The following is a 16,609-nucleotide window of genomic DNA, read 5'->3' as shown; positions in this document are numbered from 1 at the left end:
AAAAGGAATTTTGGTTTTTCTGTTTCTAAACTGTGTTAATATAAATCTTGAAATACGGGCAAAGAAAGAAGAAAGTGAAGAACACCCATAATATTCTTCACCCAGAGGTTATCAGTGTTAACATCCTGGTTTATTGAGCCGATCTGATATCTTAGGTCCTGATAACTGCATTGGTGATTTTTATAATCGGTATTATATATAAACTCTGTTTCTATAATATCCACCTGGAGGCTGAAAAATAAAACTTGTAAAGAGATGCTAATCATTTTAGTTAAGATGATTTTTTTCTTTTTTGTTAAGATGATTTTTTGTGGACCACAGAAATTGTTGTTATAAGCTTTCGCTGTTAATACTCCTCCCCCCCCCCAAATAAAAAAGAGAGATAGCAAGAAACAGACCCAGTAACTAAGAGTTATTGTTGTGTACAGAGTAGCTTCCTTTGAGCATTGTCTCCTTTCATGCCACACTCTTTCTTTCTCTGTTTGCCATTTTCTAACACTGCGTAAGTGTGTGTCTGCTCTTTGCTGATGGGTGTGATTAATCTAATATTAGTCCACTGTAGTTAAATAGCCCATTGTCATAAATAGCCTGGAGCCAAGAAAGTGAGATTCTTTGAGGTTCCGTGAAGGCAGGGACCCTCTCTTGAATGCTGCTGCATCCCAGGACTGAGCATCGTGCCCAGCACATAGTAGGCGCCAGTAAATATTTTGTCATTTGTATGAATGAAAGGTTCCACCACTGCCATTAACAGCTATGTGACTTTGGGCCAATCAATTAAATTCTCTGGATGTCTCTAATACCCTTCCAGTTTAGATATTTTATAATTCTAGGCTTCCTCTCCTGAGATTTTGATTCTGACACTGTGTGGTCATATACCTGATGACAAACTTTCACCATTGCTATCTCCTTAAAGATGTGAAAACCTAGCAACTGCCTTCTCTCCATCCTTTTATCAATAGGAGATAATTTTCCAAGTAATTAACTGATTTTCTTAGTTATCTGCCTCTCCTATTGGACATCTTTGTTTGTTGAAGAAGTTGGTTAATGATCTAATTAAAAGAGACAGGGAGCCTGGGGTGGGGCCCTAACAGAAACTAGACTTCTCACGTCGTTGGTTAGCTCATTGGAACCAAGGGCAGTTCCAAATTGTGGGCTCCCTTAAGTATCCTTAGCAGTAAAACCTTCCCACCATGTATACAAGAGTTATGGTTTCTCCATGAGAAACTATTTACCAAATGCATTAAGTTTAAAGACACTGCTTCTTCTTATACTTGGGATGCTACACAGAGCATCTGTGAACTTTATTAGCTTTTAGGATGCAGGGGGAGGTAGTGCTGTGAAGATCTGCCTTGGTTTCATCAGAAGCTCCTGATGACTGCCTTTGCAGTGGGTGGATGTGTATTACTGTTTCACTGGCAACAAAACCCAAGCATGTTGACCAGCTTTCCAATCTGTAGGACTCGAGGACTAGAACCCTTTTCTATGTTCTGTTTCCACTGACTCTCAAGAAATGTTTCTGACCAAACGAAATCAGGGCAACAGAATAAATAGTTGGTGTCCCATCAGTTTCCCCAGGCAGCGTCTGCTCTAAAAGGACTTTTGTCACTTGGGAATTTCTGAGCGCTGTGGTAAAATCCCAAGGGTGCTCTGGTAATCTGCTGGTGACATGTTGGAGTGGACCCACAGGTTAGGCATAAACCATTCACTTTCATACTTGTACTTAGTTTTCTAGATTTATTTTTCTACATCCTTACCCAGTACACATTTGTCAAAGGTTTCATTGAGGAAATGTAAATGTCCTAAGAGATTTTGCAGAGAAATCTTGCTTGTGCCTGCTTTTAAAGCATATAGACTTTAATCCAGCACCCCCTTCTTTTGCCAGAACTTCACTTTTATGTCTATACATGAGCAGGACATAACATGAATTGCCTCATTTCCTTTCATGACTTTGCCATTTCTTTTCTTCCTCGTAACTGAATTGTTGCGTAGGTGTATTTTTTAAACTCTTAAATATAGACTTCTTTATGTTATGCAAAAGAGAATATGTTTCATTTGCCTGCTTGTGTATTTAAAAAGCACCTTTATTGAGATATAATTGACATACAGTAAACAAAAATTTCCAGTTTTGACATGTTTACACCCATGAAACCATCACCACAATCAAGATAATGAATACATCCATCACCCCCAGAAGCTTCCTTGTGCCCCTTGGCAACCCTTTCCTCCCACCCTTTCCTATCTCCCTTCCAGCCTCCTCAGGCAAACCCCGATCTGCTTTCTGTCACTGTACATTAGTTTGCATTTCCTGGAATTTTATGTGAATGGATTCATACAGTACATACTCTTTCTTGCCTGGCTCCTTTCATGCAACAAAATTACTTTAATTCATCCATGTTGTAACATGTAGCAATAGCTCATTCCTTTTAATTGCTGAGTAGTGTTCCATTGTATGAAAATACCACAGTTTGTTTATCCATTCATCTGTTGATACAAATTTGGATCGTTTCCAATTTTTGACTATTAAAACAAAGCTGTTACGACTTGTGGCTACCAAGGGGGAGGGGGCTGAGGGAGGGATGGATTGGGAGTTTGGGATTAGCAGATGCAAACTGTTGTATACAGAATGGATAAAGAACAAGGTCCTACTGTTTAGCACAGGGAACTATATTCAATATCCTGTACTAAACTATAATGGAAAAGAATATGAAAAAGAATATATATAATATATACATAAGTGAATCACTTTGGTGTACAGCAGAAACTAATACAACATTGTAAATCAACTATACTTCAATAAAATAAATTTAAAAAAATAAAGCTGTTACAGGCATTCATGTACAGGCCTTTGTGTGGACGTATGCTTTCTTTTCTCTTGGGTAAATACCTAAGAGTAGAATATCTGGATCTTATAGGTCTAATGATCAATGTCATTGAGCATTACTTCATGTGCTTATTTGCTATCTGTATATCTTCTTTGGTGAAATATCTGTTCACATCTTTTGACTACTTTTTGATTGGATTGTTTTCATATTAGTGAGTTTTGAGATTTTTTTTGGGGTATATTTTAGATAGAAGTCCTTTATCTGATATATACTTTAAAATATCTTCTTTCACTCTGTGGCTTGTCTTCTCATTCTCTCAACAGTGTGTTGCAAAGAGCAGAAGTTATTATTTTTGATGCAATTCAATTTATCAATTTGTACTTTTATGGGTCATGTTTTGGTGTTATATCTAAGAAATCTTTGTCTAACCTAAGGTCACAAGGGATTTATCCTATGTTTCCTTTAGAATTTTAAGTTTTACATTTAGTTCTATGTTCCACCTTGATTTAATTTTTGTCTAGTGTGCAGGGTTTGGGTTGGAGGTTTTTTGTTTGTTTTTGCTTATGGATATCTAATTGTTTCAGTGCCATTTGTTGAAAAGGCTATCTTTTTACCAGTGAGTTGCCCTTGTACCTTCTTTGAAAATCATGTGTTGTCCATATATGTGCCTTTGCACCTATTCCAAATTGTCTTGATTACTGGAGCTTTAAGATAAGTCTCAAAATCAGGTAGTATTCATTCTCCAACTTTATTCTTCTTGCCTACTAGTACTTTTTACTTAGGAGAATTTTGTTCTTAGGTCTGGAGTATTAGGGCAAGAGTACCAATTATAACAAACAATAACTTTCACTTTGTTTACTTATAACTATTCAGAGAGTCAGCAAGAGCATGGGCAATGGAATCAGATCTGGTTCTGAATCCCGGTTCTACCACTAATTAGCTGTGTGACTCTGGTCAAGTTACTTATCATCTCAAAGTTTCAGGCTCCTCCACTGTAAAATAGGGATGATAATATTTACCTCACAGTATTGTTTTAAGGAACAATAAAATAAAAATAAAAATCTCTGTTATAATTTTTGCTTAATATACATTAATTTAGTTAAAAATTAATGCAATAAAATATATAGTATTTAGTTACCCAAGGCATATATAATCAAAATGTCTTTGGCATTCTCATTTATCTTATTTTATCTTTTTTTTTTTTTTTTTTGGCCACACAGCTTGCAGGATCTTAGTTCCCCGACCAGGGATCGAACCTGGGACCCGGCAGTGAGAGCACCGAGTTCTAACCACTGGGCCAATTCCCGCCAGGGAATTCCTATATTTTATTTAAAGTCTTTTAATAAGACTTTAAAATCTCATTTTAAAGTCTTTTGAGTGATTATTGTTTAGTTTCTATAATTAGGTATAGTTTTTTGTTTTTTTTTTTAATTTTAATTTTTATTTATTTATTTATTTATTTATTTATGGCTGTGTTGGGTCTTCACTTCTGCGCGAGGGCTCTCTCCAGTTGCGGCAAGCGGGCCCACTCCTCATCGCGGTGCGCGGGCCTCTCACTATCGCGGCCTCTCTTGTTGCGGAGCACAGGCTCCAGACGCGCAGGCTCAGTAGTTGTGGCTCACGGGCCTAGTTGCTCCGCGGCATGTGGGATCTTCCCAGACCAGGGCTCGAACCCGTGTCCCCTGCATTGGCAGGCAGATTCTCAACCACGGCGCCACCAGGGAAGCCCTAGGTATAGTTTTGAGGTTTGAATTTGAACATTTTTGATATAGCAAAATGTACTAGTGTTTCCCATACATCTGTGTTACATTCAGATGGATGGGTTGAAATACCAACAGAGTGATAGTTGAATGAGGTTGTTCAATGGTGCGGGTGTATAGGGACAGAGATTAACCATCACTTTTGAGGCATAGAAAATTCCAGCCCAGGAAAATCCAGCTCCATGGGGTCACTCATACATGGAAGATGAATGACGATTGTAAATCTGAATTTTTCTCTTATGGTGACTTGGGGTAGACATTGACCCATCTCTGCTGTGTCTAAGGTGAAGGCATAACGAGTTTTCATTGAAAGCTGAATTAAGCAGTATTTTAAAAAACCCTCCACACATCATAAGAAAAAGACTAATAACTGAATTTGGAAATGGATAAAGGATATGTACAGGCAGTTTGCAGTTGAAGAAGCCAGAACTTTTAGTAAATATATGAAAAGAATCTTAACCTCACTTGTATTTAGTGAAATATAAATCAAAGCCACAATGAAATACCATGCTAGGTATATCATATTGGCAAAGAGTAATAAGGTTGATAACAACAAGTATTGGCAAGGAACTAATTAATATTTGACTGGTGGGAGTATAAATTGGTGAACCATTTTTTGAAAGCTATTTGGCAATACCTAATAAAGTTGAACATGAATATTCCCTAAGATCCAGCCCCTTCATTTCTTGGTATCTGCTCTAGGGAAATTCTCATACATATTCCCAGAGAGACATGTACAGAATGTACATTGCAACATCGTTTGTGGTAGTGAAGAACTGAAAACTGCCTAACCTAACGTGTCTCTGTTTCTGTGTCTCTGTCTCTCTCTCTCTCACACACACACACACACACACACACACACACACACACACACAAGTTATTTTCAAGACCATTTGCAAGTCACAATACTCACGACATTTTACCCCTAAAGCTATTTTTTAAAAACAGAGTTCTGAAGCAGATGTAAAAAATATTAACATGTTTGACATGTTTGATTTTGCTGGTGGGAACATATAGATCTGGTATTTTCTGTACTCCTCTGTATTTGTGAGATGTTAAAAAGAAATATGATTTTTGTTTCCCTCCTTTGCTTTCTTTTCTTCTTCACAAATTTCTTTTAATTCCCCACCTTCAGACTAAACATCTTTCCCGTTCTGCATATTGTTTGATTTGAATCTTTAATGTGTCTTTGGCTCTTTTCCTCATATGATTTGAAGAATCTCCAAGGTACATATTTTGTGTCCAGAGTTCTTTAGATATCTGCTTGTTCCTAGTGATCTCCGTTCAATATCACATAAGCTGGTTGGGCCTAAGTTGTTAGTAATTTCTTCGCTTCTTTGATATTAGTGGGAGTTTGAGTTGACGATTGGAACTTAACTTTTGTATTTCATGACAGGAAAGGTTTGCAGAGCTTGTTTTTTAATATTGCTCCATCTGCCCGTCTTGGTATATAAGATATTTCTATGTAGGGAGGGATGTTTGTTTTAGTGTATGACAGATACTTACAATGAAGATTAGATCATGCACTTCTAGCTGAGAATTTCCGAAGCATGTAATAAACAGTTCTTAATCTTCAAAAGAGAGGCTTGGGGTGCCCCCTCAGTCGGCCTGCCTACACAGTATTTTCAGCTGCCAGAACGGACTCTCTGCCCATGTCAAGCTCACTTTACATGGACATACTTCTAGTTCCCTATTTTCTTTCATCTGCTTCTTTGGTAAACAGACGACAGAAACTTCCTCTGCCTGATCTTTCTATGACATACTGCAAATTTAGCTCAGACGCCAGCTGGCTCTGTGTCTTTGGCTATTCATAGAAAGGGAGGGCTTACCTTCCTTCCTTCTGAAGAAACCTGATTTTTTTCCATGGGTCCGAATCTGTTTGCCAAGGGCTATTTGGAATGGGATCTCCTGGGGAATGGAAAAAGACCTCTCTTTTTGTGGTACTTGAACAGTCTTTTTAAAAACTACATTGATGAGTTATTACTAATCTGTGCTTGCTTTTGAATTGTTTTTTCCTCTTATATTCCTGGGTGTTGTAAAGACCTACACAACCATTCATGAGCTGTTGGTCATCACAGAGAATCCACTTGGGTAACAGATAGAAGTGAATGCAAATGGTGCAGAACATGTAGCTCGGCCACTCTCCCCAAAGGCTACTCTGGTCCTGGATTCTAATTTTGATCCAGAAACTACCCCTAAGGCAGCCTATAAGATACAGGCTGGGCTCTGTGACTGACCTGGAAGTCTGACCCAGGGCTTCCAAAGTTCCCATTTAAGCTGGAGCCAATGGGGCCTTTCGAGAGTCCTGGGCAAAATTTGTTTACTTCCCAGTTCAGGAGAGATTTTTTTCTTGTCGGTTTAGACTCCCTGCCCAGGCTTGGTCAGAATTGGATGGTTTGGGGGCAATATTTACTACAACATTTGTCTCAGTTTATTTTCACAAATCTTTTAACATCACGAATATCACTAATTACCATGTCCCTGCTTTTGTTTCTGTTTTGATGTCCTAAATTTGGAAACTGGTAACTGGACTGTGTCTTTAGGGTGAGGACTGGATATTTTAAATTTTCTATTCCTAACATCCACCACAATGTCCGGGAGATAATACCTTCTCAATAAATGTCTGTGCCTAGAAAATATGGCTGAGTAAATGGTTGTAAAACATATCCCAAAGTCACTGTACTTATTTTATCCTTCTCCAATTTTTTTTTTTTGACTCTTGTTTTCATCTCTCTTAGACCAAAGTCTTACATGGTTTCTAGCATCATTTGTACTGCTTCCTGTAACTCTTCCTTCATACCTCTTCCCCCAAATTTTGTTCAGTTAAAAAAAAAATAAGGTCTTGTTTTCTCCCTTGGGCTTTGTCCTTCATGTTTAAATGATTTTAAACATTACTTGTATCTCTGTCTGCTGCTTCTATAATATTATCTCAAGCTCTTGCTGGTTGTTATGCCTGCTGACTCTGGCTTGTGGGGAATTAATTGTTTCTACGTGGGTCTGTGGTTTAGGCTGGTGAGCTCATCTTCAGCAGAGGTTTAGTATGTGGGAATCCTGGATTGCTTGGATTGAGGGCACATCTCTCCAGATAGATTTTGTTTCTTCTTCTTGGCACCCTAGGGGTATCCTTGGCTTAGAACCAATTTTTATGCCGATTTTTTAGCTTGAAAGTTTCTAGACTGCAAAGGTATTGTGAATTCAAAACCCCAAACCACACGAGGGCAGACTCTGGAGACGTGGATGTTCAGTGGAGACACTTTTGTTCTTCCACCAAGAATCTAGGCCAAGGCATCGCTTTGCCATCTGCCCATGGAGTGTCTGGCTTTTTCTCGAGCCCACCATTGCACTTCAAGGATCTTTCTTCAAGACCACTTCATGGGTCTTCCAGTTCCAGTTCTCTACCTCACCTCCCATCCCTGAGCAAGTGTTCAGTCCCAGGCTCCTGGGGTATGACTTCTCCCTGCAAGGTAATAAGCTCATGTGCTTCCAGCTTTGGTTCTCACTTTACTGTTCATTTCTGGCCCCAGACTACTACTTTAACTTACTGTAAGCTCATTTAAATGAATGTTTACTATATGTTTGTCACATTTTCCCCAGAATCTCTTAGGATTATAATGGAAAGTTTTTTAGACTATCAAGGCAACTTCTAAAATGATGTTCTTGTTTCCATTTTTATAAAGAAAAATGTTTTAGGTTGGTAACCAAGACACCTAATTCTTTGGCATCAGTTTGCTGTGTCGGGCAAGTCATATAATCTAGGGGTCAGATTCCCTATCTTTTAAATAGTGGTAACAAGACTTAACAACACAGTTCTGAAAGGTGTGTCTCCTCTGATAGGGATGTTATGAGATTTAAGTAATAGAATAGATGAAAAGACATTTTGAAAAAAAATTAAAAGCCCTGCATAAGTACCAGATAGGTTTTTTTTTTAACATCTTTATTGGAGTATAATTGCTTTACAGTGGTGTGTTAGTTTCTGCTTTATAACAAAGTGAATCAGTTATACATATACATATGTCCCCATATCTCTTCCCTCTTGCGTCTCCCTCCCTCCCACCCTCCCTATCCCACCCCTCTAGGTGGTCACAAAGCACCGAGCTGATCTCCCTGTGCTATGCGGCTGCTTCCCACTAGCTATCTATTTTACATTTGGTAGTGTATATGTGTCCATGCCACTCTCTCACTTCTTCCCAGCTTACCCTTCCCCCTCCCCATGTCCTCAAGTCCATTCTCTACGTCTGCACCAGATAGGTTTTGTTTCTTCTTTTAGATGCCATAGGGGTATCATTGGCCTAGGACCTATTTTTACTAGTATTATTACTAGTATTCTCTTTTCCCCAGAGCCTTCCCCCTCCTTCTTCTACCATTGCATCTCCTACTCCATTTGTCTAGCTTATGGCAAGTAGAGTGGCCCTGTACTTAGGCAGAGGATGAACTGCAGTTGGTGAGACCTGGCTGGTTTCACCTCATTGGGTATGGTGATAAATGTGGCTCCGTTATTCACACCTCAACTCATGATCCTGTACATCACTCAGGTTCCTTGCTAGAGAGCAGGTGTTGGTCAGTAGTAGTAATGCATTGTTATTTTGGGTAAGGTCTTAATAGCACATGAAATTATTTATGTGATTCTGCTGCTTCAGCGAACCAAACAACTACTGCCTGAACACAGATCTTCTCTGCAGTTACCTGTCTATGGCTTGTCACTGAAGGAGAGTGTCAATTGGCATAGATGTTCAGGAAGCTACAGGAAGCCTTTAAATGCATATTAACAGGAACACTGGGATTTACAGTCAAGGAGTTTTTACAATATGATCTCATGTAACACACCCATTTTATAATATAAAAACTTCAGTTTGAACAAGTCGTGTCATAAAAGGGGCCGCAGAATGAGCAAAGCCAGTTATATAATGATGGACCAACCAGATTTGGATATTGGTGTTTTCTTGGCTTTTATTTGAGGCCAAGTTCTCAAACAGAGCATTGAATTTGCTTCAAGTCAAATTAAAGTTATAATTTGCGTTGGGTTAGTCCTTGTTTAAATCACTTAGGTGAGGCTTAATTTGTTGAACAAAACTCTGGAACCAGTTCAATTCACGAAAGAACATATAATTATATAACTTTTATCCTAAGACCCAAGAGGTACTTTTCAGTTGATATAATGAGGATTCAAAGGGAATATGAAACTAAAAAGGAAAGTGCTTGTAGAAATATCAATAGAAGAAATAGAAATAGAAGACATTTGTCAAAGTCTGGTCTCAGTTATTTGTATAGTTCATTGCACAGATTAATACACTTGATTCTCAAATAAGCAAACATGTTTTTAAATATTGAAACTTTATTTTCACAGAAAGGATGATATAGCAATAAGAGGGTTAACCATGGTTGTATATCTTACTGAATTTTCCAAGGCATACCATTATTTAATGGGGAATAGTTAACATGACTGCCCTATTTCCTCTTATCTGTAGTGATTGCCTGCAGCATACATAGACAACATAAATTCCCAGCTAACTCAAACCCCCTCTTTTGATCCACTGAAAAGTTAGTTAATCCATTCATAAAACCTATTTACCAGACCTCCTAACAAATAGACTGGTCTGAAGATCAGTTCTTGTCATGTTCCCTGCCTGCCATCTGTTTTAGATATTAGTGAGTCATGAAATGCCTAAAAGCTATGGTCTGAAAGAGACTGAGAACAGAGGGCCTGAACTGTCCGCAAACAGAATAACAGAATCCTTAGGCTACAAGGACTGTTAGGTATATTGTCTAATCAAGTGATGATAGGAATGATGATTAAAATCAGTAGTGAATCCACAAATCTCGAAACTAAAATGCATGCTAGTTTCAGGAGAAACCTCTAAGATAGCATATAGGCTTTGGTTACTGTTGTTATGGGACAGTTGATGGAAGTTTGTGGAAGAGACCACACACATAGACTAGTTTAGTTTGGTCAGTTTATGCTGAGCACCTACTGTGCTGCTACTATGGGGAGAGAGGGGAGTAAGACCTATTCTTTACTCTATGAGAGTTCTCGGTTTTGGAGGGAAGATGTAACCAAACCAAACTTGAGTGTGCTCGCCTATGTGCAGTAAAGACAATCTACTGATACTGGGCTGTAGTGAAGGAAGGTGCAGTGTTTATCGCAAGGCCAAGCAAGGGGTACTTGCCTTAGCAAGGGGTGGCTATTGCTCAAAATGCCTGCACTCCTCAATGGCTTTCGGGGAAAGGTTTTTAAAGTCAGGGTGAGGGAGACGGTTTGGGGATGTGTGACCAGCTTGTGGACATTCTTCTGACTGGTTGGTGGTGAGGTAATCGGGAGTCAACATCATCAACCTTCTGGTTCCAACTTATCTGGGGTCTACGTGCTTGTGGTCAGCATGCAGTTAACTTCTTCCTCTTGGTGGAGGTTTCAGTATCTGCAAAACAACTCAAGGATGTGGCTCAGGATATTCTCTGTAGCCCTTGAGGAGGAACTAAAGGTCCTAGACTTTGTTTAATGGCTAAACTATTATTATTTTCTCTTACTTTTCTTTGTTTCTTTCTTTCTCACTTCTTTGATTAAATTTATTCCCTGGAACTCGGGGAAGGCCTAGGAGGCCAAAGTTTTTCTACAAACAAGAGGCAGGTAGAGGACAGGGACGCGGGTCCTGTCCCGGGAAGGCCCCATAGGGTCCTGCTGGGTTACAGTATCACACAACTATCTATGCTGTGACAATAAAGGCTACTATGGAGCACTTGCTGGGCATGGGCCCAGCCTCATGCCTGCCTAGGACTTATTTACTTACATTATCTTGAATGTTCTTATCAGTTCTCTAGGGAGATATTATCATCTCCAGTTTACAGATGGGAAAGCAGTATTTTTTCCCCTGCCTGTTAACATGCTGCCTCTCAGCACAATATGTTAAATGCCTTGCCGAAGACTGAGACTGGAATCTGACAGGTGAAGGTCTAATCTTGACTCTGCTATATACCTGTGGGGTCTTGAGGACATTTCTTAATTTATTTGAGCCATAGTTTCTCATCTATGAAACAGAGTAATATCTACCTCACCTCTCAGCTTCAAGGTCAACATCCTCTGAAAGGCCTTACTCAGCCACTCTAAGGAATCTTTTTCCCATCTCCCCAGTCACTTGATCTCATTATCCTGTTTTTATTTTGTTATGGCCTTTACCACCATCTGAAAGGATCTCATGTGTCATTGGCTTACATAGCTACTGTTGGCCTCCCCACGGGATTATGAGTTTCATGAAGCCAGGGACTGGGCCTGTCATGGTCACCCTCCCTGTCCCCAGAATCTGGCTTCTGGCACATAGTAGGCATTCAATAAGTACTACATGAATGGGCAGTGGTCTAGGCAACAGTTAATGGAAAATGTCCTTGTGAACAATTCCACTAGGTTCTCTTAGAAAGAAAATAAATCATTGAAAGCTTTGAACTATGCTGTTAAGGTAGGTAGAAAGATTTGAATTTTTTTTTTTAACCATACTGAAGGTTTAAAAGTAAATTGAATTTCATCATCCAGTGCATGATGGTCCATCCTTGACCTGAACTGGGCTTCAATAAAAGGAGCAGGGAGGCAAATACGACACACAGACACAGAAATCGGGATCTTTCGTACACGTGACTGTGGGAGATGCTGAGAGAAATGTGTAACCAGAACTGACCTGAGTAGGTGTTTGGCCTTCACTCTCTGTCACAAGCATTAATCTCAGAGTGAGTGACATGTCCTACTATAACTACAAAAGATACCTCCGGCTGCCACTGACTTGTTTATCTTTGCCATTGTTTCAGGATTCTGAGAAGCGAACCCCGCTTCATGTGGCTGCGTTTCTGGGAGATGCAGAGATCATTGAACTCCTGATTCTGTCAGGTAAATATCAGCTGTACTTAAAAGTCAACTGCAGATAAAAATTTAAATGACCAGTTTACTGGATTGACTACTACAATGAACCCAAACAAAATTTCTTTACTGTGCTCGTGGAAGTTTATTTGATCATGGAGTTTATCAGTAGACAAGGGACAATGCAAGACCTTCTTCTTATTGAAAAATGACTTCTCTAGTGAAACTTTTATATTGCCTTGAAAGTCTGATTCCTGACTGTCTAACCAGGCCCAGTATTGTAAATGAATTCAGTACATTTGGATATCTTTTAATTTTTTTCATTGTAAAAATACAAAGAACAAACAAGAAAGCTGTTTTCTTAAGGTCTGCATGAACACACGTAAATGTTTATGTGTATTTACATATATTTAAATTGCATTACAAAACAATACTATGTTTTGCTTATGGATACATGACTGTAACGATATAATCAAAGAATAAAAATATGGCAGGAAAGGAAACATATCCATTTCTGGATAGTGGTTACCTCTGAGGAGGCCAACTGAGTGAGAGATGTCTTCAGGGGAGGGTATGAAAGAGACTATAACTCTGTAAAATATTTTATTTTTTAAAAATTGGGGTAAATATGGCCAACACATGTTAAATCAGATTTGTGTGTGTACTGGTCTTTGTGATATTATTCTCTTTATTTTTCGATGTATTTTAAATATTTCATCAGATTTTTTAAATGTCAGTGTTTTCATTTTTGGAAACCTGTATGCTTGGTACATCTCACCAAACAGGTTTCCAAAACCAGTATGTGCTTTCTCCCTTGAGTATTTGCTAGACAAATCCCCAGAATGAATCTGAGCACGTGCACGTGTCTCCGTGTGGATTGTATGCAGGCCAGCTGGCTTTCTTCCTCCTTCTTTTGGTTTGGGGAGATTCAAATCTGGAGGCAATGCCTCTGCCCACAGACTATGCAAAAGGCCTATAATAAGGTTTTATCTTTGTTTGCAGTAGTAAAGGGAAACTGTAGAATTCCAAAGTCAGCTATGCAAAGGTAGGAACTGACATGGTATTCGAGCAGATGGAGAGAACATTATGAAAAAGAAGCAAGCATTGTGCTGTGATACACAAAGAAGACTCACATTGCCCTTATTTTTGTTGTGTTTGTGTCCTTGAGGTGGGTTTTCCCAGGAAACAAGTATTTTGTGCCTTACAATGCTTGTGCCCCGTGCTCCTGACAATCTCGTGGAACTTAAGTTCGACTCCATGTAGTATTTCTGGTGCTCTTGAGAACAGGCCTTCATTCTGATAATTCTAAAGATGTTTCAGGGCTGTGTTCCAAACAAAACATGTACTGTTTGATGCCGGCACAGTCTGTGGCTAACAGACAGCGCACACCTGGCTGGTCGCCCCAACAGTAGAAATTTGGCCCATGGAAAATTATAGGCAGAATTGGTGGGGGTGAAAAATAAAGAGTTTTGTGGTATGACACCTAATGGTCCCGACCCGCTGTACTCACCATCCAAATGTTGTATTAAGAGACAGCTCTGGGTCTCAGAGGAATGTTTGGTTCATGAAGGTACAAATTCAAAACCTTGTTTTAGATCCCCAGCTTTGGTTTTTTGGTTTTTGGTTTGTTTTTCCACATTCGAAGGGGAAGGTTTTAATTCTTCAGCATGAAGGACCCATCTATTTTTTTTCGGGCATCTGGGGTCTGGTGATCAAGAAACTTGGTTTCACCTCCCCTTTACGTGGGCATGGAGTACACCAGCCTCTTTTAAACGGGGCTTATTCAGTAGAGCCAGGAGAAACTGATCTGTATATCTTGATCTGTACACCTGTTCTCTTAGCCCAGTCACCTAGGAAGAATCACTGGCTATTAATGTCTCTAGTATAATTTTGGGTAGCACATGCTATGGAATTTTTCCTTCTTCCCTCATCAAATTAGGAAGATTAAGGGCATGGGAGAGTATTGGGAAAGTTCTTTAGAAATTTTATTCAGCTGTGGAGACTTAGGCGAATTCTTGGAATTCTCATGGTTTTAATTTCCCCGAAAGGTCCTTTATTCAATTTGTATATATTCCTAAAGAAATATCATTGCAAGAGCAATGATTTCATCTCTGAGCTTACATCTGGCAGCTGACCCTTTAGGGAATCCAACCAAACTGTTTTCCAATTTAATAATGAATGAGGTGCTAACAATTCCCACGGTGGACAAATCACTTGGCTTTGCCAGAATTGCCCATTACAGCTGTGTTCTCCATTGTTGTATTAACTTACAGAGCATAGTGTAACCCAAGCCCGTTAAATTCCTACTGACATTATCTCCTGTTAGCCAGGCAGATGGAACCCTGAATGCCTCTGAACAGACAGCGAGGAATTCAGGCCTTGCAGATTTCCTCTTCTAACTGCCGGTCCACATTCTGGCTTTATTTTCCCCACCTGCTTCTAGCTTCTGTTTTGGAACTGGCTGAGTCAGGATTAAGGCAAATACAAGGGTCAAGAGCTTGCTAAATCGTTTGCCTGGAGATGGATGAATGAGATCAGTGTGAACCAATCAGTGGCCAAGAGTTAAGAGCCTAGGCTTGAGATACAGGAAACAGAGCACACAGAGAAACAGCCACAGTAACGAGACCCTGTAGAGAAACTCTGGAGACACACAAGGGTTAGAGAGTTCTGGGCTGAAGGAAGAAAACCAGAAGTACCCACCCTCTAACATGGGAGTGTTTGTGAGTTGTAACTACTAATTAAAAATAGTAAATTTATTAGAACATAGGCCACCAAACAAGTGGTATTCCTGTAAAATTATTTCCTGTGATTGTTCAAAATGTGATTACTACTCCCAATGCAAATTGCCTCCAGAGCTGGTAGCAGGTCATTCTTTTGATTATCTCATGCATAACAAATATTCATCCTTTGAGGTTGGATTTGATTTTTTTTTGGTCTAGAGAAATAGGGGTGATTAAATGAGTCAATGCTGATTTTGGCCTCCAATGTAGTGCGATTATAAAGTAATGGGCCATTTGCTGATGGGTATATAAACTGGCTCCAAAGGCAGCTCCAAGGGAAGTTTTTAAAATGCTTTGGACAACTGCTACATACATGGAATTATAATACACTCTTCCAAGGTCATTGCTTTGAAGGACAGTGCTCCTGGGCTGTAATAAGATTTGGTCTGTTTGTTAAAAAAAAAAAAAAAAAAAAAAATCAAAAGCAAGCTGATCTCACTGTATTATAATCATACTTCATATGATCTTTCTTTCATATTTCTTTTTCTTTTAAATTAATTTATTTATTTATCTATGTTTTTGGCTGTGTTGGGTCTTTGTTGCTGCACGTGGGCTTTCTCTAGTTGTGGTGAGCGCGGCTACTCTTCTTTGTGGTGCGTGGGCTTCTCATTGTGGTGGCTTCTCTTTGTTGCAGAGCACGGGCTCTAGGTCCGTGGTCTTCGGTAGCTGTGGCATGTGAGCTCAGTAGTTGAGGCGCACAGGCTTAGTTGCTCCGCGGCATGTGGGATCTTCCCGGACCAGGGCTCGAACCCGTGTCCCCTGCATTGGCAGGTGGATTCTTAACCACTGCGCCACCAGGGAAGTCCCCATATTTATTTCTATAATTAAAAGCCAAACATTGGCTAAGCCCGCCTTAAGAATCAGTTGTTCTCTCTGGCCTGTAAGAGTTTTAGTCATTTGGTTTACCTTTTTTCTTTATTCTTCTTCCTAGAAGACAGGGCTAAGAGAACAGAAATACTGCCTCTGGAAAAGATGCTCAGAGTTGTTTTTACTCCTAATATCTATGATAATAAAATCAATGTTAATAGGGATAAGATTTAAAAAAAAAGGTACTTAATTTGTAATTAGAGTTTAACTTTTAGTTGGGTCTTTGTTTCTGCAGAATCAGTATAGCCTAGTGCTTTAAAAAAAAAAATGATAAGCTTTAAAATGTCCTTGGGGAAAAAGCATTTGCCTTTAAATCATGAGACATGCAGACTCTGTGTCCTTCAGTGCACAATGGTGCCTGACAGGCAGGTAAATAACATGAAGCTTCCTTTAGAAAAATCAGTTATAAATATTCAACTCAAAACCATCTGATGTCTCCCTCTGACATGTAAACAAGACTCTCAGACAGACGGAGGAAGAGGATGAGGAAGCCGGTCTCACGGAATGACACTGATGAAATACTGCGTCCCGATTCAGATAACT

The 16,609-nt window shown here is 39.4% G+C and overlaps 1 protein-coding gene across 1 annotated transcript in view; it reads left to right on the top strand.

Annotated features, from left to right (window-relative positions):
- ANKRD44 (ankyrin repeat domain 44) overlaps positions 1-16,609 on the top strand; it is a 325,239-nt gene that overhangs the window by 147,831 nt on the left and 160,799 nt on the right. The window contains 1 exon segment of the mRNA XM_036857992.1: positions 12,371-12,449. Within this exon segment, the coding sequence (XP_036713887.1) occupies positions 12,371-12,449 (79 nt within the window).

The sequence above is a fragment of the Balaenoptera musculus genome, chromosome 7 (assembly GCF_009873245.2).
Source record: "Balaenoptera musculus isolate JJ_BM4_2016_0621 chromosome 7, mBalMus1.pri.v3, whole genome shotgun sequence".
NCBI lineage: Eukaryota > Metazoa > Chordata > Mammalia > Artiodactyla > Balaenopteridae > Balaenoptera > Balaenoptera musculus.
Note: the sequence above shows the minus strand (reverse complement) of the source record. Positions and strands in the feature narration are given on the sequence as shown.